The sequence below is a fragment of the Chlorella variabilis genome (genome assembly GCF_000147415.1).
Source record: "Chlorella variabilis unplaced genomic scaffold CHLNCscaffold_27, whole genome shotgun sequence".
NCBI classification, from domain to species: Eukaryota; Viridiplantae; Chlorophyta; class Trebouxiophyceae; order Chlorellales; family Chlorellaceae; genus Chlorella; species Chlorella variabilis.
This window is the reverse complement of record NW_005435061.1, coordinates 163439-186663: the sequence shown is the minus strand read 5'-3', so window position 1 is coordinate 186663 and position 23225 is coordinate 163439. Positions and strand designations below refer to the sequence as shown.

The following is a 23225-nucleotide window of genomic DNA, read 5'->3' as shown; positions in this document are numbered from 1 at the left end:
GCAGCAGCATGCTCCTCATGGCACCGGTCGGCAAACCGGGCCAGCCGGCCCTGCCTGGCCTGGCCGAGGAAGGCGGCCAGGGAGGGCAAGGCGTGGCCGGGACTGTGGAAGAGCTCAGCATACTCCTCCCTCAGCCCAGCGTATAGGGGGCAGTCATACACTGCGTGGCGTACGTCCTCTAGAGGGGCCTGGCAGTGGGGGCATGGGCGCTGGGTGCGGTCCAGCCGCTGCCACCGGCCTGTCTCCTCAGCCATCCAGTGCGACCCCGTGCGCCACTGCGCCAGGCGCACCCGGCGCCGGCGCTCGGGCACATCGCACAGGAACGACGCAGGCGTGTAGGCCTCCGCAGAGATGCTGCCCCCCCACACGTCCTCAATGTACCGCTGCACCTTCACGGATGCATGCGTGTACGAGGCAACATGGCGCTCCAGGAGCGCTTCCGCCAATTCAGGTATGGCAACCCCCTCGTCAGCAGTCAAGTCGCAGGGGGCGCCGGCCGCCGCGAGAACGCGGCTAACCTGCGCTGCCCAGGGCTGCCGGGCAAGTGCAATGCAACCCGGACCACCCAGACCGCTGCCTCAGCGGCAGCTGCGCAGCCGCAGGGCATGCCCCCAAGGCACGATGCAGTGCGGCAAGTTGGACGTTGGCGCGCCCTGCTACTCCGACGCCGACTGCCTCACCGGCATCTGCTCCTCGACCCGGTGCCACTTGAAGCAAGATGGCGCGGACTGCAGCCTGGACCTGCTCGACAAGTTGTCTTACTGCCAGGCAGTCCGGGGCTACTGCAACACCTGGGACGGCACGTGCGGCAAGCATTCCTCTGGCGGCCCGTGCGCGGCGGATCCAGACTGTGTCGATGGCCTCAGATGCTCAACAACTACCTTCCTATGGTGAGGCGGCGGCAGCAGGGGCCTGCCCGCCTGTGCTGCCGGCTGGGGAGGTGTGGCTGGGCAGCACAAGCACGCAGGAGCCTGGCTGGCTGGCTGTGAAACAGAAGGTGTGCTCGGTAGCCACCACCAAATGTTGTGCCTGATCTGCTTCCGCCTGCAACTGTTCCTGCAGCATATCCAGATGACCCCAAGATGCTTGCCAATTTTATTTCTGCTCCCCTGCTCTGTCTGCACCCCACCCCTCCCTTCTCTCTCCTCGTTTCAAACAAGTTGTGTATAGTGCCTTCACACATTTTTCAGCTGCAGCACCACAGCTGGGCCCGTAGCATTCACTTGCTCCTTATGGGTGTACAAGACAGACAGACACTGACACCTGGTGACTGACACCGTCGGACAGACACCTGGCAGGCCTCAGGCCGCAGGCTGCCGCCTTGCGACCCAGTTTGCGATCGCATTCGTTGGTAAACGAATGGGAAGAGCCAGAGAGTTGAAGCCAGCACCATGATGAGAAATAGAGAGCGCCAGCCGGTGGCAGGCAGGTGTGGGCAGGGCGGGTGGTTCACCTGGGGTGCCCAGCCACGCCGCAACCCTCAACAGCGAATGCTCATGAGTGGTGTCTTGACGCTGTTAAAAGGCCTGCGTAGCTAATTTGCATTGTGCCATTTGGCACCTTCTGATGAGACCAACACAGCATTGAAGAAGAAGAAATGACACGAGCAGGCGCCGCCGGCGTACCACCGCTGCCGCCCGCGGTACACAGGGGCAGCAGGCGCTTCACGGCGTGCCACTCCATGCCGTTGAACTGCAGTGCAGTTCGTGCCGCGATGTTTTTCGACGTTTCAGGCGAGCTTGGTCTCGAGACGCTCCTCGGCAGAGGCAACCCTAGTGGGCCTCTTCTGGCTTGTGCGCGAGTGAGACACTCTGGCAGTTCTGTTTGGGAAGGCGCAGGGTCAGCTGCACGCGCGCCCTCCAACCAGCGCCGACCACCGCCCAGCGGCCCGCCGCCAGCCGCTCGCAGCCATGGCGGCCACGCTGCACTTCCTGTTGCCTGTGGAAGAGGACGACTTTGATTGCGCCCTGGTACTCCTCCCGCCACCAGCCCCCGACGCCAGCGCAGCCCAAGAGCAGCCGGTGGACAGCGAGCCTGCCTCCAAGCGGCAGAAGATGGAGCAGCTGGGCGCAGCGCAGGTGCAGGGTTCAGCGGATGCTCCACGAGAGATGGAGGCCGAGGCTGACATGGCAGCAACCGAGCGCGAGCAGCAGCCGTTGCAGCAGAAGGAGCCACAGCCGCAGGAAGCGGGGCGCAGGGCGTTGAAAACCTCTTCGGTGCTGCTCAAGATGTTCTCGCCCAAGTTCAGGTGCTGACTTGCCCCCCGCTGCTGCCTGTGCTGCTGGCTTGTCAGCCCGCCTCCCTGTCCCTGTGTTGTCCCTGGCTGGACCGAACTGCCGTGCTGTGCCCGCCTGCCTGCTTGGCGCAGGAATTGGATTGCGCGGTGGACGGGCGCTGCCGACGAGAAAGAGCTGGTGATGCAGTGCCGCAGCGAAGCCGAGGAAGCTGGCTACCGGCACCTGCTCGCCTTCATCCACAGTATGGGCAAGGAGATGCCTGAAGGTACTACCAGTGTGTCCACCACTTCCATGCGTCCCTGCTGGCCCTTAGTAGCGGCTTGCTTGTTGACTGGTACCTCAAAGACCCCACCCGCGCTACTGCAGGCCTGGAGGATTTGATCCAGCTGCTGCTGCTGGCACGCGAGCATGCGGTCGAGCAAGCGGTATTGGCTTGCATGCAGCCGTTGCAGCAGAGGGTGAGTAAGCCTGCAACGCGCTGACACGGCTAATGTAGCATCCACTTTGTGCCTGTTCCAGCTTCCAATTTGTTGGCCTGCCTGTCTGGTGTCATTTCCCCTTACAAAGGCTTCCAGCATGCCTGCTACGGCATGCTTGAGCCTCCTGTCATCCCTGCAGAGTGGCGCCTCGGACCACAACGAGATTCAGGCAGAGGCAGACAAGCTGTTAGAAGCTGTGCACAAGCAGCTTTGCAGCCTGCTGCCAGCAGATGGCGTTGGGCAAGGAGCTTCAGCAAAGCACCAGCTGCTGCAGTACTTGGGGCCGCTGCAAGACATGCTGAACAACGAGCGCCGCCGGAAGGTGTTCACCAGTATCCCCTTTGGCCTGCTGCGGGTGAGCGCGCTGTCAGGGATGGACGTGCACGAGCGGGTCCGCTGCCCTGGGTTGCAAATATGCCCTAACCGGCTGTTCCCTGCCCAACTGCAGGACTGCATTTTCGCAGATGAAAATGTGGAGGCTGACAGTGAAACCACAGGTGTTTGTGCTGCTGCTGCCGCTGGCGTGGCTGGCCCGGTTTGCCGATGCGCTAAGCTGTGGTCTCCCTTTCCCATGTGTGCTCTGCCTGCAGTGCTGGCTGCCTTTGCTTACTGGATGGAGAGATATCCACACCCCTTCGGCATAGATTTGAAGCAGCACACCGCCGTCATCTGCAGTCGTATCCGCTTCCCAGCCATCCCGCCCAGCGTGCTGTCGATGTTTTACAAACACTGTTCATTCATCCACATTTTCGATTCCGATAAGGAGCTGCTGATCCGTGCGGTAAGCATGCTGTTGTGAAGACATGTCGCCCCAGCATGCTACGTGCAGCCTTGACATGCTGTCCCTAAGGTTGGGAATGCAAATGCAACTGGAGTGCAGATTTCATCAGCAGCTGAGCCATCTCTGGCTGACGAGTGGCACGCGTCCATGGCTGATGGTAGCGCACCAGGCCTCAAGGCTAAGTGCGAGTGCTGGTGGCTGCCGCGCCCTCGCCCGCTGGCCACACGGGCTGCGCCTGCCGTGTTTGTGTTCCAGGTGAGAACACACAACTGCCCGCCCGCTGATCTGTGACAGGACCCCACTGATTCCTGGCTGTTGAGTTGCAGCCCGCAGCCGGGCTGGTGAAGTCCATTCGTCAACCTGCAGTCGGTTTTTCTGGCTTCGGTGGCTTCGGTCCACCACCAGCATCCGCCGTCGCAGCGCCGGAGTATGATGCGGTTTTCACAGCTCCACACTACTTCTGGGCTGGATTGTTTTGGAATGTTAGCCTGCAACAATCCAAGGGCCTCCTTGGCATTTTTATCAGGGTGGTTGTGAGCCCCACCCCGGGAGCCGAAAGACAGAACCTGACCAAGGAAGCCTACACCATGAAGGTGTTTTAGGGCGGGATGCATTGTCTGCGGTGCAACCTCGGCACTGCATAAACTCGAATGTTGCATTGGCTGTGCAGGTCAAATGCTCCATAAGGCTGTGCGCAGCCAGCTCCACAGATGACTTTCTGGTGCGTAGCACCACACACTTCTCTATCGGACAGAGCCGGGGCTGGGCCCAAGTATCGGAAGCTGCAGGCCATGGCGGCAAGCCCATCACCTGGGACGGCTTCTGGGCGGAGGGCTCCCGCGTCATGCACAATGGTGCCGCCCGCGTGCAGCTGGAGCTCAGCGTGCCCGACAGCTAGCTGGCAGCGGATCGTGGCAGAGAAGAGTTGCCTCCCCGCTGTAATCCGACTTCTTCCGCTCAGGTTCCTGAGGGCACACAGATGGAGAGCAGCCCACACACTGCCATACTGCTTGGATGGCAAGGGCAAAAACACTTTACACGTGAGGGGCATGTTTTTTTCACCCAAAACCCGAAAACGTCGAAGCGGCAAAAGACAACAGCATATGCCAGGCTGAGCCGCAGCCCCTCCATCTGCCCTGGCACATCTGCAAAACAGGAGGCGGAGGTCCCCTCTCCCACAGGCATTACACCACCTTGGGCGGCTTGGCTGCAGGCTGCAGCTGCTGTTGCTGCTGGTCGCTGCTGCTGCTGGTCCGGGCCGGGTGCGGCGGCTGCTGCGGGGCCAGCGGAGGCGGCAGGGGCGGCGCCACTGGCTGGCCCACAGCAAACGAGGGGTTGAGGTCGATCTGCAGCCACCAGTCCCTGCAGGCGACATCGAGAGCAGACCATATCAGCATTGGTCAGGCAGGCAGCAAGATGGGCCATGGGGAGTGTGCCACCTGCCTCGCCGCGCTGCCGCACACCTGCACCTCCACCCACAGCCCCGCTCACCGGGCGTGCTGCACCGACAGCGTGCATCCCGCCTGCGCCCAACCGGGCGCCCAGCGGGCCACAAACCGCCGGCAATCCTGGTCCCACACGCCGTAGTCGCCTGCAGCGGGCGGCGGCCAGTGCGCGGGCCACACATCGATCAACTGCTGAAGAACTCGTGAAAACGTCTTAGCGAATCCATGTGCTCCCAAGGGCCTGCCAATGGGCTGCCTGCGTGCCTCCCTTGCCCACAGCACAGCCGCGTGGCCCTCCCCGCTGTCCCGCACCTGCGTCGGGTGAGATGCAGAAGAGGCCCACCACGGCACCCAGCCCGAAGCAGGCGGCCCAGGTGCAGTAGTTCTTGGCAGAGGGGCGGGCGACAAAGGGGTGCCGCAGGCTCAGCTGCCCCGCCTCCTCCATGAATGCCTGCCAGAAGGCCTGCAAGGCACGGAGAGGCGGCCCGGGGAAGCTGAGCGGTCTCGTCAGCGAGGCTGGGAGCGAGGGCCCTGCCAGGCAGCGCGGCTGCAACCGCTATTCTCGTGCCAGCAAGCACATGCTGCCAGCAAGCACGGGCTGCAGAGCTGGCCGCCGTGTGGGAGCGCACCGGGTGGATGCGCCCCATCAGCTGCGGCGGCACGCCGTTTGGCGCATAGTTCAGCCGGATGATGCGCCCGTGGCCCGGCTGGTTGGCCTTCAGGAACTCAACGCACACGCGCCACTGGTTCTGCTGATACGCCATGCTGCTGTGCCCGTCAGTCGGAACCTGCACGGGGGACGGTGGCGGCGGGCCACTTTGGGCCGGGCGAAAGGTCAGGGGCAGCACCCGCCCAGGAGCCTCACTGCTTCTGCTGGTCAGCACCCCGCAGGGCGGTCTGAGAGAAGAACTGCAGCTCCGACAAGCAGGGGCGACGGGAACGCGGCGAACCTGTATGCGAGGGTGAAGGAACGCGAGCGCTTTGCACTGATCACTCGGCACCCATATGCAGGAGGCGGCGAGCGCAGGCGGGGCGCGTTTCCTTCATTCCCTCCAGCCTGCGCTGCCTGCTGCGTCTGCAGTGGAGGCTGCATGTCCCAATCGGCCATCTGGTGGCTCTTTTACCTTGCTCAGTCACATCTGCTGCGTTCCAGCACCCCAGCCAAGCTTCATCTGAGGTACCCAGCACTAAATTGCTGCTCTTTCGACTCCCCCAGGCGTCAGGCGGTCATGAGTGCGGCCACAGAGGCGCAGAAACGCAAGACGGTGCAGGATGCGATCGATAGGGTGCTGTTCAAGGTGCCGCCGCCACTGCGCCGCCACCGCCAGCGGCCACACGCCCGTGTGTCCTCATCTCCTCTGCACGCACTCGCCCTGCAGATCAACGAGCTGGAGGCGATACTCGGGGAGTTTGACGGCAACAACGAGCTGCTACACACCAAGCTGTGAGTGCTGCAGCATGCCTGCCGGCCTGCTGGTGTCAGCATGCCTGCCGGCCTGCTGGTGTGTGCTGCTGTGACCAGCCTTGCTCGGTCAACATTGTGCGGTGGGGACAGATGGGCTTGTGTTGTGCCTACCCGGCCTCGCAGCAATGAGTACATAGAGGAGCTGACAAAGCTGGATGCGGTGAAGGACAATATGATTGGGGCCGGCCAGCAGGCGGAGCTAGCCGTGGAGCTGCTCAGGTGGGCAGGCTGCTGGCTACACCCCTCGCCCTGCCGGACAGCTTACCAACTGGCTGACTTGGCAGATCTCGCCGCTATGCCTACTACAGCGTAGTCCAGGCTGCCAGTCATGGCCAGGCCATCAAGCAAGTGCATGCTGCGTTGCTGCACCCGGGGGTGCAGAGCGGTGGACGAGGGCACCAACCCAGACAGCTTCACCGTGCAGCTCTTCAGAGACAGCATGGCGCAGAACCAGGCCAGGTGGGTGGCCGCTGCATGCCACCTGGGCAGGCTGCCCGTTTGGGTTGGTCTCGCGCGCTTGCTGCTGTTGCCGTTTCCCACAAGCTTGCCTGTCACTGCTCTGTGCAGCAAGGGCAAGGTGGAGGCGTTCCGCATGCTGCAGCAGCGGGTATCCCAGCAGCTACAGCAGGCCTACCCAGCAGTCGCGGCAGACTATCAGCAGCTGCGGCAGCCGGCGCCAGCAGAGCAGGCGGCGGGAGCGGCAGACCAGCAGGCAACAGCAGCAGCAGCAGCGCCTTCCTGACCCGGACCCACTGATGCTGCGGCTGCTGTTGCTGCTGGCACGGTTTTCCATTGTATTTGTTTGCTCCCCATCTCTTTCAGTTCAGCAGTTACTTTCTCTCTTGCTGTCGATTTGTACCAATGAACCCATAAACTTGTCCTCTACATTGCTGCTCTACCTACATCGACTGCCATGCCTTGAGCGCTGCTGCAGCTGCTCGTCAGATCGCCGCTGCACCTCCGTATGCCGTCTGTGCCGCGGCTGCTGCCGGTCGTGCTGTCCTTGCTGCTACCGTGCCGCCGCGTACATGGCAAACTGTGGGCTGGTGAAGGACACCTCGTGGCCCAGGGCCTTGATGGGGTCGCTGCGTGGCCCAAACACGCGCACCTGCGCTTGAGGCCGCGTCAGCAGGGTGGGGTATGTGAGGGCGGGGCAGGCAGGTGGGGCATTAGATGGGGCTGGATGCATAGGGGGGAACTTGGGGCTTGGACGTGCAGCATGAAACAGCGGGTGACAAGTGGCCAACATGCGTGATGCGATGCACGCCATCAAGGCAAGCTCCCGACTGCCTGCGCACACCTGCCGTATGTGTGTGTCGCGCCCGTTTTGGTGGTTGGCCAGCACAGCGATCTGCAGGAGGAACCCTTTGAGGTAGGCCCTGCAGGTGGCAACAAACCAAATGAGAGGGTGGGATCGCAGTTTATTGACAGGTTTTATTTTTTCAAGGAAATTTGCCCGGGAGCACCAAGCGCGCCGTCGCAATGAATGCATCCTAGTCAGCAGCGGTACAGGTGCAGGCCAGCAGGCCAACATACTCACTCGGGCTCATCGTCGGGCGGCAGGCTGACCACCACCCAGCCCTGAGGCTCCGACAGCTCTATGCTGCGCACCTGCAGCACACAGGCGGCACCTGGTCGGGCGGCATCTTGCTGGAGACACGCGCCCAACAATTGCTGCTGCCTATGCTCCGCCTGAACCATGCAGCGTTCATGCCACTCCCTCCCTTCTGCTTGCCTACCAACCTCCCAGTGCCAGCCTCCCAGCTGCCAGCCTCCCACGAGGCGCACCTCCCGCACGTCGGAGAAGGTGTTGCCGACCCGGATGGAGATCTTGGTGGGTGTGTAGCTCTCATCCAGCTTGTAGTCGGTGAAGATGGCCACCTCGCTGAGGTACACCTGCGGTACAGGTGGCGGACAGGGTGGTACACTGCGGCACGCTGGCAGGGGGGTATACGGCCAGATGGTGCAGGGGTCCACATGACGGTGGCACACACACAGCTGCGGCATGGCTGTGGGACGTAAGGGCAGGCAGGCAGGCTCCGCGGGCGTTCCATCTGCATGAACGCCGCACCATGCCGTGGCCGTCCTCTGTCCGCTGGCCTGCCCAGCCCCAGGCGCAGCAACCCGCGATCCGTCCCACCTTCTTCTGGAACTGCACGTTGACGAGGTGCGGCTGTGCGCCGTCGGACTGCCAGTAGGTGTCGTCCCGCCCGTCCCGCAGCAGCTCCACGCCGTTGCCCGGCTTGGCGCTCGTCACGCTCCACACCGCCAGCCTGCCGATCTCCCGGAAGTTGGTGTCGGGCTGGAGAGTGGTCACAACTGCGCACAGGAGAGTGAAGACGGAGGGAGAAGACTGGGCGGGGCAGAACGGCACAAGCCAGCAGGCGCTGGCGGCAGGTTCTGCCGCTGGCAAACATGGCGGCCGGCCAGCGAGCGCACGTTTCATCTTCGTCTCACTGACACCAGGTGGCCGCACTGCTGCATCTCCAAGCCCGAATCCTGTCCGCGGCGAGTGATCGGCGGGTGTCAGAGCGGTCTGCGCTCTGTATTCGGAGCCAACAATGGGCAGGAGAGCGCTGGATGAGAAGGTCAGGGGCCCAGAAGAGAGTTGTGCAAAAGCCCGCCAGCGTGCGGCACGCTGGCGGCGTGCACGTCATGCTGCGTGCCTACAATAGTAACTAATAAGTTGTGCTGGGTGGAAGCTAGACACCAGCAGAATTCCACGCTGAATGCCACAGCACAGCATCTGCAGGCAGGCAGAGACGTGCGGATTGGCAGGTGGAGACGTGCGGACTGGCGGCGACGCAGAACTGTGGTCTGTGCGGCTTGCAAACTGGCAGCTGCCAGCGCGCATATCACACATGAGAAGTACGTTGGAGGGGCTGCAAAGCTTGGTCAGGTGCTCAGCGCTCCTGCGCTCCAGCCCCCGGCAGGACACGCCACATGGCGAGGCGGTACACCGCCGCGGCATACAGTAGAAACCTGCGCGCTCCCTTCATGAAGCTTCACGAATCGCAACCCCGCCAACTCCAGATCTTGCAGTTCGGCAGGCGAGACCTAACCAGGGCTTTCGTCACCACATGACTGGGGCGGCCTGGTGAACCCTCAACAGACCGAGCGGACTGCATCGAGACCCCCACTCCGCCGGGTGAGGAGGAAGCATGCAGGAGGGCGACATGCGCGAGATGGGATGCAACTGTTTTGTGCTGCTCGCGAGGGAGGGCAGGGTTGGCGGCGGTATCGGTGCCAGGGCACACCCAGCAGTCGTTGAACCACCCAGTGAGCCGCTCGCTACGCCTCACCCTGCAGAAGAGGAGCGCTGCAACTATGGCCAAGGAGGACGCCACTCCACGGCGCGGCACCCGTGCGGTGAGCAAGCTGCCTGAATTGAGGCGGGCGCGATGCGCCGCTTGCGCTTGGGGCCGGCTGCTGGGGGGTGCAGGCGGCGGCGGGCGGACTGGCGGGCGCGCTGTTGGGCCTGCAGGTTGCGTCAGCCTCACTTGTGAGCGCATTGCAGCGGCGGGCTGCTGCCACCGCCTGGACATGCGCAGCACCCTGACAGGGGCGTTGCAGCCCGCCGCTGTTGCCTGAGCCACTCCTCAACCCGCGCGCCGCTGCGCCTGCAGACAGCTGCAAGGACGCCCCGCACCACTCGCCGCGCCGCTGCTGCTGCCGCTGCCTCCAGCGAGGAGGAGGAGGAGCAGCCGCAGGTGGCGCCGCGCACGACGCGGCGGCGAGGCGCAGCGGCCAAGGCTGCCAAGGAGCCTCCACCGCCTGCTGACGACTCTCCCGCCGAGGAGGAGGAGCAGCAGCCTGCGCCGCGCGCCACGCTGCGCCGTCGCGGCGCAGCAGCCGCCAAGAAGGCCGCGGCCGAGTCGGAGGCGGAGCCCGAGGCAGCAGAGCCCGCGGCGCCCACGCCCTCCAACTCCCGCCGTGCCGGCAAGGACGGCGCCGCTGCGCCGGCGGAGGAGAAGCTGATTGGCTCCTTTGGCTCCCCCACCTTCTTCCTGCTGCTGCTGCTGGCCACCAGCGCCGTGCTGGCCACGCTGGCCTACCCCTACTGCCAGCAGCGCGACTGCGCCGAGCTGATGCACAACCTGCCGGAGCTTGCGGGCGAGGCGGCGGCGGACGTGTATGGCCAGCTGCGCGAGCGTGCCCTGTCTGCCGCGGACGCGCTGCAGGCGCAGGTGCAGACGCTGGTGAGCCTCCCCGCTGCAGCAGCCGCTGTCGCCGTAAGACAGCTTCTGCCGCCGCCTGCAGCCTTTGGGCGTCCTACGGCTCTTAGCTGCACGGCATGGAGTGCATCAGCACGCTTTCGACCTGGAATTCAGAGCACGCCAGCCTGGCTCCACGTCGTGCCCTCCAACCCTCTGTCCTGCTGCCGCCTCACCTTCTCCCCCGCCCGCAGTTAGACATAGTGCGCCCTGGCGGCTACGACGATGGCGGGGCGTGCCAGTTTGATGCGTCCACAGCGCTGCATGCGGTGATGCCCATGGGGGGCGAGTTTGTTGCGCTGCACGCCGCCGCGGCAGCCACGCTGGGCGGCCAAGGAGCGGAGAACAAGGTGGGTTGGCTGGCGCTGCAACGAGGTGATAAGTGCAGCGTGGCTTGTTGCTGGGAGGGCAGGGACAGCGTGGGGTGCGGTGCACGCTCCGCAGCAGGCTGCCTGTAGCTTCATGCTGCGTAGCCTCAGGCGCGGGCATGCATTCCTTATGCACCTGAGGCGAGAGTGCCGCAGCCACAACCGCAACTCCCCCTGCTCCCCTTCAGGCCGCCGTAGCACTGCTGGTGTGCGAGCTTGGCGCCGACTGCCTGAGCAGCGTTGAAAACGTAGATGCGGCGGTGTCGGACCCCAGCCAGTGCGTGCTGCACCTGGATGGACCGCAGCTGGGAGATGATGCAGACGCGCTGCAGGTAGATTGGCGCTGAGGTGGACCGCCGCTGGGTGCCTGGCAGGGCGCACACTCGGCAGGCAGCCAGGGCGGGCGCCACCTGCCCACTCGTCCCGCATGGCAGGATGCCCTGACCCGTCGTTTCTGCTGCGCCTGCCTTGCAGGCCCAGCATTGGTAGCATTCCTGCAGACTACCCCTGCCGGCATCGTGGTGCTGCGGCGCATCGATGAGGTGCGTCGGGGCAGGGCACGGGCAGCCCGGCTGTCGCCTGCAGCCCCAGCACCACGGTGGAGCTCGCAGCGTCTCTGTCTCGTCCTGCTGTGCTGCTGGCTGCTGCGAGCCTGCGGTTGTGCGCTCCACGCCTCACCAGCTTCGAGGAGCTCATGCTCATGCTGCGCTGCCCCGCGCTGCCTGCGCATGCCCTCCCGGCGTGCAGATGTCGCCCGCGCTGCTGCCGGTGTTGGTGGACGCGATGGGCCAGGACGGGTCTCTGCCTGGGCCCGATGGAGAGTATGTGGCCACCACAGGTGCGTGCTTGTGTGTGCTGGGCAGTCAGCATGCCAGCGAGGCAGCACGCCAGCGAGGCATGGGCCATATGGGCAGTAGGACGGCCAGGGACGAGCCTCGGGCACCCCAGGCAGCATATGGCTGGGAACACAGGCACAAGCCTTCGCCAGCTTCACTGACCGCGGCCGCCTCGCGCCCGCCCTCCCGCAGATGCCACTTTCTTCCTCACATCCCTCGTGCCGCCAGAGGCCTTTGACAACCTGGTGCGCCGCTGCCGCCTTGCTTGCTGCGTTTGTGCCACCCGCCTGACCCGCAACACAGTTATGGGCAGGCGCTGCTTCCCTGCCTGTTGTTCACCGCTGCGCCCTGCTCCGCCATGTCGTGCCGCAGAAGGAGCAGGTCAAGTTCAAGCTGGATGTGAAGAACCTGATGGTGGTGGACTTTGTGCTGAGGGCGGGCGAGGGGGAGAAGGGTGAGAGATGCTGCGTGTCAGTTGGAATGAAGGTGTCCTAACCGTACCCCAACCCAACCTGCCATGTGGGCATGTGTGGCTTCGGCCTGTGCTGCTGCTCCTTACCTGCCGCCGCTGCCTCCGCCCTCGCACACCCACAGAGGAGGTTGCCACCCAGGCCAAGGCGCTGCGCCGCCAGATCGACTTTGTGATCCCCATCGGCTCCGATCCGCTCTGGGGGGTGGCCACGGAGGCGGGCGATGCAGAGGGCGGCGAGGTGGGGCGTTGGATGGCTGGGGAAGGGAACTGCGCTTTTGATCTCGGCAAAGCCGGCGCAGCAAGACCCGCTAGGTGGCTCAGGCACTCGTGCGTGCTGCCACCCTGCCTCCTCCGACTCTCAACCGCCGCCTGCCTCCCTGCCTGCAGTCCAAGTGCCACCTCAACGCCACCGAGGTCGTCGGCTGGCTGCTGCCGGAGGGCGACGACTGGACCACGGTGCGCGAGACGGCGGCCAGCGTGCTGGGCGCCGAGCGGACGCACGCCGGGACCGAGGTACGGCCTGTACCGGCACTGGGTACTGCCCCTGCTGGCAACATTCGCCGTATGGTGGTGTTGCATGCATGATGTTAAGCAGGCCTGGGTCCTCATTCCTTTGCTTGTTTGGCCCAAGCTGCAGCCCGCGGCGGTGCTGTTTGCCTGCGACGGCGAGGAGGGGTGCGAGAATGCGGTGATAGAGGCGGGCCGCGCAACCAGCGGCGGCCGCGACTGCATGCTCATTCTGGAGGGCTCCCGCCTCGACAGCGTGGCGGGTCTGCAGGTGGGCGGGCAGGGCGGGAGGCCAGGGCCGGGAGGCTGGGAGCAGGCCTGGGCCAGGAGGCTGGTGCAGGCTGGCTGCAAGTGTGGGCTCGCCCCGGATGCAGCTCCTGTTGGGAACCTTGCTGGCTCGCCACTGGTGCTGCTATCGGTGTTTTCCCCTCCGGCCTGCAGGCGATGCTGGCCGGCTTCCTGTCCAACACGCCCGACGGCATCGTGGTGCTCAATCGCATTGACAAGGTGGGTGCGGGAGGTTGGTTTGCAGAACACTACACACTCTATGCCAGCAGCAGGGCGCACCAGTGAGGGTGCTTGACCAGTGATGGATCAGTCTACATCAGTGCCGGCATGCAAGCAGCCAACCATGTGGCCGCTCCTGCCCTGAGCTGTGTTGCGCCACTATCGTGCGGCCTGCCTGCCTGCAGATGGCGCCAGAGGTGCTGGGTGTGCTGGTGGATGCGATGAGCCACGAAGGCGCGGTGCAGCCGGATGACGGCCCGGAGCCAGTGTCCACCTCAGGTAGGTGGAACCAACAAGTGGATGCTGCACAGATCCTGGCCTGGCTGGCTTTGTGATGCCCATGGCCCAACTGCGTCTGGGCTCGCTCCTGGGGCAAGGATTTTTGGCGCCTTGGCAGCAAAGTGTCGCGGCCCCTGCCCGCCGCTGCTGCTGCTGCAGGCGCGACCTTCCTGCTGACGGCCCACATGCCCTCGCCTGTCTTCAAGCATGTGGTGAGCACCCCGCCTGCTGCCAGCGCTGCTGCTCCCGGCTCCTGCATGCCGCCATTGTGTACCAGCGGCAGGCGAACCGCAAGAGGCCCACTCATCGGCGCGACGTGTACCGCTCGTGCCTGCTGCCTGTACCGCAGGAGAATGAGCTGCGCTTCCGCCAGGACGCCTACCACCACATGGTGGCCGACTTCCGCGACCGCGCTGCCGACAAACGTGAGCGTGCTCCTGCCACCTCGCCACAGCCGGCACTGCCCTTTTTGGCATCATCGCTGCGACAAGGCTGGCGACACGTGTTTGCAGGGCCTGCTTCCACGGCCAACGTGTTGCTGCCTGCCTGCGCCTGTCGCCGCCGCTCCCTTCCTGCCTGCAGGCGAGGCTGGCATGCTGGCAGAGGCGCTGCAGCAGCGCCTGGATGCCCTGCTGCCGGTGGGGTCTGACCCCGACGAGTATGATGCCTGGGTGGCGGCCCAGTTGGCGGCGGGGCTGCCCACCGAGAGTGAGTGGCAGCAGCTGAGCGTGGCTGGTGGCGGTGGGAGAAAGGGTGTTTGGGAGGCGTGCTGGACGATGTTGTAGGCATGCTGGCGTGTGTGAGGATGCTGCTTCGGGGAGAAGGCGGCCGGGCACCAGCAGAGCAGCTTTGGGCGGGCGCCAGATGAGCCTCAACAACTGCCTGAGCAAGTCTGCTGCGTGCTGCGGCGCTCGTGCTGCAGGGGTGGTGGTGGATGAGGAGGGCGAGGTGGAGTGGCAGGAGGTGCAGGAGGGGGAATGGGAGGAGGAGGAGCCTCCGCCAGAGGGCGACTGGGATGAGCAGGAGGAGTTCTATATGGATCATGAGGAGGGCGCTGCTGAGGAGGGGGAAACAGAGGAGGGGGAGGCAGAGGGCGAGTGGCAGGAGGAGGAGGGCGATGCTGCAAATGCCCAGTGGGATGCGGCAGCGGAGGAGGCGGCCCAGGCGGAGGCGGAGGAGTGGGCAGCCGCGGACGATGACCATGCGGCTGCCCCAGTGGATGGCGAGGAGGGGGACGGCAGCGCCTGGGAGGAGCAGCCACCCGGCGAAGACCTGCCGCAGGTCCCTTACGAGGGAGAGGAGGGCGATGGCGGCAGCTGGGAGGAGCCCGCGGACGATGCCGATGATCGCCTGGCAGGTGTGCAGAGGAGGCGGCGCATGCATGAAGCGGCGGGGGGTCCGCCCTGCTGGAATGCGGAGGAAGGGCGCGAGGCGTTGCAGGGGCGTGGGTTGCGCAGCGTGTGTTCAGCTGACCTTGCGTGCCCCCCGTCTTGCTCACTGCCCGCTGCTTGCTGTCCTGCAGCCGAGTGGGAGGCCACGGCGGAGGACCAGCAGTATCACCAGCAGGCGGTGGGGGATGACGGCGCCTACGAGCACCAGTACGATCCCGTGGCGGAGGCGGTGGTGCACCCGCAGTGACGATCATGGGCGGCAGGGCGGCAGGGCAGCCTCCAGCGCGGCAGGCGCTCGCCGCGTGCGTCTGAGCAGTGTCCTATATTTTCCCCTGACTTGACTGCAAAACAGGTCTGAAGCTGTTTAGCCTGTGCTAGCGCATCGCATGCCCAAACGGCCGTTGCCGCAAGGGCGGCCCTCCTTCTTTTCGTTGCCCCCCCTCCTCCGCTGCTTGTTGCATTCCCTGTGTCCAGCGCACTGCCGCTGCTTCTTTTTCCTCACCTGCCACGTTCTGCAGTGCTTGCCAGAAATCCCCTCTTCCCCTGAACCTCCCTGCTCCCTTGCCATACTCTCTTCGCACTGCTATGTCCCCTGTGGCGGAGGCCCCGCCGCGCATGTCTCTGTGTGACACCAGAAGCGTAACCTTTTCCTGGGACTCCGAAGGGCAGGAGGTGATGCAGGTCCAAGGTTGAGGAAAGTCGGCCAGGCACGGCCAGAATCGTGTTCGAAACGCAGATTGTTTGGTTTGCTCGAGTTGGGCCTCAGAGTGCATTCACCTGCGGGTTGGGTTTCATCATTTCAGGATTTCAGTTGGGGCGCCGACAATGCTAGCAGGCCGCCTTCTGCGCTGCAGCGCCCTGCGACGGGCACCTCCTGGGGTTTCGGCCGCCTGGCGCAGCTTTGCAGAAGGCAGGGGTTATTCCAAGGTGGGCTGAGCTGGTGCGGAGGCGTCAACGGCGGGCGGCCGCGCCACCAGCTTCTGCGTGTTGTTTACTGAGCTTGTGGCCAAGCGGTTAGTTCAATGATTCTCAACGGGTGCCTCCTCCCCTCCCAGTATGCCGAGGCTCGAGACGAGTACGCTGACACCGAGGGCAAGTTTGTGGCGCACGGCGAGGAGGTGGAGCACCCTGGGTGCATCGTGATACACGAAGGGGAGAGCGATGAGGAGGCGGTGGCGGCGGGCCGCAGCGCCCAGTCTGACCACCGTTTTGACGATGAATACCCAGAGAGGTTGGCACCATGGTGAAGCTGCCTGCACTGGGCTGGACTAACAGCCAGGGTGGAGCAGCTCCCAGGCAAACCTGCTGGGCTGCCCCTCCCCTGCTTCATACAGTGGCGAGTGGGTGGAGGCGCCCGGCGGCACCGCGTCAGCCAAGTGGTGGCGCTGGAAGTGAGCATGGCTGGGGGTGGTTCCTCCAGGACATGCACCCTCAGATGGACTGAGGTTCATTTTTGCAGCCGCCTCTGCCGCCTCTGCTTGTTGTTTGCTCGCTTGTCACCCCCACCTGCACCCACTGCTTAGCTGCAGAAAGCAGGCCGATGCTGCAATGCACGGCGGCAAACCGGAGCCCGGCATCGTGCTGGAATGACGGCGGCTGCTGCAGGCTGTGCTGAGCTGTCAAGACCTTCGGCGCCACAGTGGTGCGCTGGCACTGCTGCTGGCCACCCGTGCTAGGGACCCCTGCTTGCTCGCCTTGTGTTGTCTGAGTGTATGCATATTCTCTCCATCACATGATGCAATGATTGCTGCGTGAACCCCGCTTGCGTGCCTCGCTGATACCCCTTGCGGTGCCTCACTTTACAGCATCGTCACTTACAACAAGAAGCAATCTGTCAATGCTGCCAACCTGTGGCCAAAGGTTACCGACAAAATGGATAGATGTTCAGTACAGAATGGTCTCAAAGACGGAGCTCCGGGCGGGGTCGACAGCTGGCGCCAGCAGGCGCGCGGCTGCCTGCAGGGCGGGCGCATCCGCCAGCTCCTGCAGCTGCGCCAGCAGCGGGCCGTACCGCGTCTGCTTGCGGCGCAGCACGCGCAGGAAGGCGGTGAGGCCCAGCCACCTGCACAGGCGGCGGCAGGGAAGGGGCTTCAGTGGTATGCACGTTACAAAGCTGACGCGTAAACAAGATTTGCCTGGGAGGCGATCACTGCCTGAGCTGAGAGCCATCACGAGCATGGGCACGCTTGGCCAAAAAGCTCACCTTATGTGGGGCGGCGGCACGTGCGTGGAGCAGGGCACCTGCAGGCCCTGCTGGTGCGCCGAGGCCACGCGGCGGCGGCGCGTCAGTGCCCCCATGAAGGTGATGCCTGCAGCAGCAGTACCAGTGGCACTACCATTAGAACAGTACAAGCAGTACCATCGCCGAGATCAGCTGCGGCCTACGTCGCATCAACCGCGCACGAGGCAAGCAGCCTGCAGGGGCTTGGTCGTGTGCCAGGCAGCAAGCAGCCCACCAGAAAGGATGGCATCCAGCAGCACGGCGGTGCCCGGGGCGGGCGCCGCAGGCAGGGCCCTGACGTAGCAATGGAACTTCATGGCTCCCAGCAGGAAAGCCTGGAAACAAGGGTGCAGTGTGCACCACGGCCAGGGTTGCATACAGCAAGCTCGCCAGCATGGGCGCAGCGCTGCCCGTAAGCAGAAACAGCCAACACATGCCGCGACCAGGAGCCGCTGTCGCCACACTCAGGGCCGCACTCACCTGGAAGATGTTGAGACGCACGGTCTGTGGGGAGTTGAGGGTTGCGTCCAGCAGCAGCGGGTGGATCTTGGGGCGCAGGTACTGGCACAGCCGTACGGGCAGCTGCAGAGCAGGTGGCGGGAGGGTTCGGTAGGTCGGCAAGTGCTGGGATGGTGGGCGGGATGGCGCATGGACGTGGGGATCCCTTTCCGAGCACCCTCAGCACCACCCGTCCCAAGTGGCGGCCTGCCGCACCTGCGCGCCTGGCTGCTTGCGCAGCGGCAGGGTGAGGGAGGTGCTGATGTGCTCGCCGCTGTACCTGCAGGCAGGCAGGCAGGCCGGCAGGCAGGAGGGATCAAGCGGTCTGTAGCATAGCTGTCGGCAGCTCGGCGGTTGGCTTCCAGCTGGGCAGCGACATGCGCAGCACCACACCTCGTGTAGTCGCCCTGGAGCTCCAGGCTGTCTGTGTTGATCAGCAGTCCGCACCACTTGACAAAGGTGCTTCCGTCCCCTGTGGGGCGCACCATGCAAATATTGGAAACACAGTGGGCAGGGAAAACACCAGGCAGGCAGTTGGGATTGCAGCTTCTGCAGTGCCGCTCACCTGCCCGCCACAGTGTTGCCGGCATGACCTCTCCGCCGCCGCGGGGGCCAGCGGCGGGCTGGGACCCAGAGGCCCCCAGCGCTGCCACCAGCTGCAGGGCAAAGCTGAGCTTGGTCTTGTCTGGGTTGACATACACGTTGTGGCTGTCAAAGCCTGCAGGGGCCACGTAAGTGCGGCGAGTCATCGCTTCAGTCCACTCTGCTTGTGGAGTGGGTACTGCAACGGTCTATGAGCAAGCACACTTTAACCATGCAGGAGCTGCACCTACCTTCCAGCATGCGGGTGGCAAAGCTGTGGGCTACGGCAGGTACCGCAGTGATGAGAAGAAAGTCGTCCACCAGCCTCAAAAGCACAGAGCCGGCGTGCATCGCCAGCCGGCTGCACCCCAGCGGCTGCTGCTGCGCCTGCTGCTGGCTGTAGCTCAGGCCGGTGGGCCGCGGCGCAGCCGGTGACGCTGCTGGGGCCTGCTGCCGCCGCGGGGTGGCGCCCAGGCTGGGGCTGCTGCCGGCTGCCACCACAGACGGAGAAGCCGCCGGGGCCATGCCAGCAGGCAGCAGCAGCAGGTCCCCTGTTGGGCTCCCTCCGCCCTCCCCGCCGCTGTGCTTGGGCCGCCGTCGCGCCTCCCTGTCGCCCGCATGCTGCGGCGTGGCACGCTCAGACGCGGCCTGCGCCGTCCCTGCGCTGGTCGGCAGCTGAGCTGTCACCATGCTGTCAGCAGCCCGGGCCAGCTCAGTTAGTATGCCCTTGGATCCACTGCTGGCGCCTGTGGTGCCGCTGGTCCCTGGCAAGCTAAGCACCGCCGCAGGCCCAACTGCCGCTGCAATGCCGCCAGACAGGAAGACGACCGTGGGTGACGAGACCGTGGCAGCCACAGCCCCTCCCGCCGCTGCTGCCGCGGCAGGACCGCCCGACATCTTGGCTGCCGCGGCTGTGCTGGGCAGCACGGGCGCCAGCTGGCCCTCCAGAATGGGTGCCAGGTGAGTGCGCTCCAGATGGGCCAGGTAGAGGCTGCAGCAGCGCACAATGCACAAGGCGATTCGGATGGCAACGCGTCAGCACGATGGTGTGTGTGGTCGGGTTGCTTAGGTTCACCCAGCCCCTGGCCTGCCCTTGCCGCGGCAGCAGGACCTCACCTGCACAGCAGCGTGCTGAGCGTGCTGCCCTGCGCGATGCCCACGGTCTGCGCACACCAGCGCCGCCGCAGGCGCACCAGGTTGGCGGTGAGGTGCTGCCGCAGGAGTTCCAGGGCCTGCTGCCGGCTCAGCCGGTCGTACACCACCTGAGCGGGGCCCGGCCAGGATACCATCCTTGGATTAGACGGAAAATCATGAGGCGAGCAGGCGGGTGCGGAGGCAGCAGACGCAAGGAAGGAACAGAGGCAAAAAGAAGGGCACTGGCTTCCAGGCAGCGGAACAAGCAGGAGGAAACAAGCCGCCGGCACGCCTGAGCAGCGGCCCCACGCTGACCTGGTCGGTGTATGCCTTGCCCCTGTGGCTCGCCGCCCAGCGCTGCGCCAGGAGCGGGAAGGGCGGCGCGCCGTCGGGCTGCACCGCGGCAGCCAGGCGCCGCGGGATCACCTTGACCTGCCCCAGGCTGGGCACGACCTGTGTGCCACAACATGAGGGACGAGCAGGGCCAACGGTAGGGTTGGGCAGGGCAGGGCGAGGCAGTGAGAGCTACCCTTGCCAGCTGCTTGGCATGACAGCAGCTTTGCATTCTTGCTCATATTCAGTACAAACACACCAACATCACCAATCAGCATCGGCGGTACCCACCTCCCAATACTTGAGCACCAGGTACTGTTCGTGCCTCAGCAGCGGCTCCACCAGCCCCAGCAGCAGCGGGATGTCTACCCCGTCAAATGCACGGGACACGTCAGCAGACACTGCGCCGGGTGGTGGGGGAGGGTGAAGGGAAGCAGGCAGCAGACTGCGTGTGTGTGCATGTGTGCGTGGTGGCGCTGGGGGGCTGGGGGTGTCAGGAGGTGTCAAAGCAGGTGGTGGGCAATGTGTGTATGAGGCATGGACAGCAACCAACAGCGCAGGGAGGGCAGGCGGCCACATCCTCAGCAGGGCATGCCGTCGCGGCGAGGCTGCGCACCCAGCAAGGGCTGCAGCGTGCGGCCGCCGGCCGCCTCGGCCTCTGCCACGGCACGCCACTTGCGCAGGAAAGGGTGCAGCTTGCAGAAGGCGTCGTTGTATCCAAACACTGCAGGGCAGATACGGTGGGAGGAGGCGGCGGCCCTGGGTATGTTTGGCTGGGCCCAAACGGGCGATAGCATCCCAGCACATGGGGCAAGACAGGAACGACAGGGCTGCCTTCCCACCTGATGCGCCCAGCAGGTGGGGCTGGCAGGAGGCCTCGAAGCGCAGCACCTGCAGGCAGCGGGCGCGACAGCCGGCCAGGGGAGGTGCCGACGAGCACATGGATGGTCAGCTGGGTGTGGCCTCCCGGGCAGCACTTGTCGCATCGATACTGCTGCTGAAACGTTTCAACCAACCTGGTAGACATTCTGCAGCAGGTAGTTGACTGGCTTGAAGTCGAGAGTGATGGCTCGCGTGCGCTGGCTGCGCTTGGCACCCACGCCTGCACACACACACAGAAGTTGGGAGTACAGCAGCGCGCCCGGTGCAGCGGTCCGGCAGTACTGGCTTGTTTGGCAGTCATCCCACCCAGAGTCCGGCACCTGACTGCTCCCTGGGCCCCGGGAAGCGGACCCTGGATTTGCGGCCCAGGTTCACGATGAAGCGCATGCCTGCAGCGCAAGCAGGAGCCCCTAGCCATCTGCATTTTTTCGCCCCACGGTACCGGCAACAATACAGTACGCCGGCCAGACTCGGGCGACCTACTCGGCAGTCAAGACATGTCAAAGGTCACAGACTTGGGGCCGGATCAGGGCTGGCGCACTCACCGGTCCGCTTGGGCAGCAGGCGCAGGCGGGCGACCCCCAGCTTGCGGCCCTGCAGGATGCCCAGCGCCTCGCGGCTGGGCAGCGGCGTGAACTGGCGCTGCTGCAGCTCCTCGGCCGCGGCGCGGGCCAGCGCGGCCCACACAGGCTTCCTGCAGTGCGTGGGCGAGGGAGTAGCAAACAGGGTGTGGTCTGTGCAGCGCTGATGCAATAGCATCGCGCAGGAGTGCAATCCCCAATTTTCTGCCACCAGCAGTACTCAGGACAGTGCACTATCTGGTGGTACAGCAAAGCAGTACCTGTAGTAAAAGACCTGCTGGCGGTATGCCTCGCTCTCGGTGCAGTAAAAGTGCGCCCGCAGCAGCGGCGCCACCAGCACTGCGGGCACGCAAGCAAGGCCGCCACGTCCGATGTCCGAGTATCATGCGGAAGTGCGGCGGGCACCAGCAAAGTAGATTGGACATGGCAAGCCCAGCAGACAACATGCTCAAGCAGCCGGCAGCAGAGTCGGTAGCAGAGCAAGGCGCGGACCTACAAACAGCCAGCCGATCCACAATGCCAGCTGCCGCTGCTGCGCGGCGTGCAATGTGGGGCCGTGCCGCTGCTGCGGCTCCTGAGGTGCTGAGGCTTGCCGGCTGCTGTTGCCCAAACCCGCCTGTTGCTTTGCTTGCTGCTGCTGCTGCTGCTGCTGCTGCTGCTGCTGCTGGACAGCCACCGCAGGCTGAAGCCATGGCATGCCTGTAACCCTCAGCCCCTGCATTACCTGATGCACGCTCATTTGCTCATAGCGCCTCAGCCGCACAAAACGGCTGCAAGGGTGCCCGACGATGAAAGGTCAACACAACATGTGAGAGGAAAGAAAGTGCAGCCACAGGGGCCCTTCTCTCCTGCAAGAAAAAGGTGTGAAACCGCTCACCTGATGCCGTTTCGCAGCGCCCGTCGATTCCTGGCATCCCCCAGCAGCGCCGCCGGCACGATGGCTCGTACCACGCCCCACACAAACGCAACCACCCGCTTGTGGGGCACAAAGCAGCTCGCCAGGGGGGCGGGCCGCGCCGGAGCAGCAGCAGCCGGCGCTGTTGGCGCTGCGCCTGCTGCCCTTGTCCCTGCTGCTGCCGCTGCTGCTGCACCGTGTGCGATGCCCGCCGGCCCCCGGACGTGCTGCGTCGGCGGCAGGCTTGCACCGCTGTTCCCACCCGTGGCGGCTGCCTGCTGCCGGGGGCGCATTGCCCCTGGACCGGGCTGGGCATGCGCAGTGTGCTGCGCCTGCTCATCAACCTGCTGTGCGTGCTGCGCCTGCTGTGCCTGCTCCATTTGGAACAACTCATCCATCAGCTGATCCACGCTGGGGCCTGCCCCTGGCTGCTGCTGCTGCTGCTGCAACCCCAGCCCCTGCTGACGCACCTGCTGCAGCAGCGCCCCCTGAGACGGCAGCCCCGCACGTGCCACTGGCCCTGCTGGCGCGCCAGCGTCGGCAGCGGCGCCTAAGGCACTGATCCCTGCTGGCACACCAGCATGCCTCTGCTGCCCTGCTGCCAGCACAGCAGCCGCTGCCTGCTGCTGCTCGCGACGCCGCTGCAGCTGCGCCTCACGTAGCTGGTGCGGCAGCGGGCAGTGGTGTTGCAGCAGGATGGTGAAGGGGCACTTGGCGGCTCGCTCTGCAAGGCACGCTCATAGGCAGGCACACGCAAGGAGTCTTCGAGCTAGGTGCAACCAACACAAAGCATCTGCCTGTGACTAAGAATACGGCGGTGATAGCTGGAGCAGGCCTCACCTATCAGCCGCCCGAGCAGCGGCAGCAGGTGGCGGTGCCGTGCAGGCACGCGCCTGGGTGGCGGCGGTACCGTGGAGTGTATCAGCGCCAGCATGGCACCAACGCGGCCCACTGCAAAAACAAGCGCACAATTGGGGCATAGCGCAAGTTGGCATTCCAGCCTGCTGCCCCACAGTACACTGCAAGCGATTCCCTCAGCTTCCTTTCTCCTGCTTCCCCCTCACCCGGGCTGTGCTCGGGGTGAAAGATGGCAGCAAACAGGGCCCGGTCAGCCTGCT

The 23225-nt window shown here is 64.9% G+C and overlaps 5 protein-coding genes across 5 annotated transcripts; 2 read left to right on the top strand and 3 right to left on the bottom strand.

Annotated features, from left to right (window-relative positions):
* Window positions 1–4681: 4681 nt before the first annotated feature.
* CHLNCDRAFT_54922 (hypothetical protein) lies at window positions 4682–5706 on the bottom strand (the record flags this gene model as incomplete). Its single annotated transcript, XM_005843702.1, has 4 exons — window positions 4682–4859; window positions 4989–5088; window positions 5255–5405; window positions 5572–5706. 4 exons carry the CDS (start codon window positions 5704–5706, stop codon window positions 4682–4684), a joined length of 564 nt encoding a protein of 187 aa, XP_005843764.1.
* A 465-nt stretch (window positions 5707–6171) lies between these two features.
* CHLNCDRAFT_54921 (hypothetical protein) lies at window positions 6172–7149 on the top strand (the record flags this gene model as incomplete). The annotated part of the gene is made up of 5 exons (XM_005843753.1): window positions 6172–6240; window positions 6322–6386; window positions 6531–6626; window positions 6789–6866; window positions 6975–7149. 5 exons carry the CDS (start codon window positions 6172–6174, stop codon window positions 7147–7149), a joined length of 483 nt encoding a protein of 160 aa, XP_005843815.1.
* A 267-nt stretch (window positions 7150–7416) lies between these two features.
* Window positions 7417–8853, bottom strand: CHLNCDRAFT_139870 (hypothetical protein; the record flags this gene model as incomplete). The annotated part of the gene is made up of 6 exons (XM_005843701.1): window positions 7417–7515; window positions 7708–7786; window positions 7948–8018; window positions 8196–8303; window positions 8548–8726; window positions 8847–8853. The coding sequence occupies 6 exons, from the start codon at window positions 8851–8853 to the stop codon at window positions 7417–7419; spliced, it is 543 nt and encodes a 180-aa protein (XP_005843763.1).
* Window positions 8854–9734: 881 nt separating this feature from the next.
* Window positions 9735–15228, top strand: CHLNCDRAFT_139869 (hypothetical protein; the record flags this gene model as incomplete). The annotated part of the gene is made up of 18 exons (XM_005843752.1): window positions 9735–9776; window positions 10034–10606; window positions 10816–10971; window positions 11178–11321; window positions 11490–11531; window positions 11737–11827; window positions 12018–12070; window positions 12198–12279; window positions 12420–12535; window positions 12685–12810; window positions 12929–13075; window positions 13246–13311; window positions 13497–13590; window positions 13750–13802; window positions 13940–14015; window positions 14173–14298; window positions 14513–14947; window positions 15113–15228. The coding sequence occupies 18 exons, from the start codon at window positions 9735–9737 to the stop codon at window positions 15226–15228; spliced, it is 2538 nt and encodes an 845-aa protein (XP_005843814.1).
* Window positions 15229–16767: 1539 nt separating this feature from the next.
* On the bottom strand, window positions 16768–18170 carry CHLNCDRAFT_32983 (expressed protein; the record flags this gene model as incomplete). Its single annotated transcript, XM_005843700.1, has 5 exons — window positions 16768–17043; window positions 17185–17290; window positions 17438–17537; window positions 17683–17826; window positions 18078–18170. Coding segments are annotated over 5 exons (603 nt in total), but the record flags the coding sequence as incomplete, so codon positions are not given.
* Between the last annotated feature and the right edge of the window lie 5055 nt (window positions 18171–23225).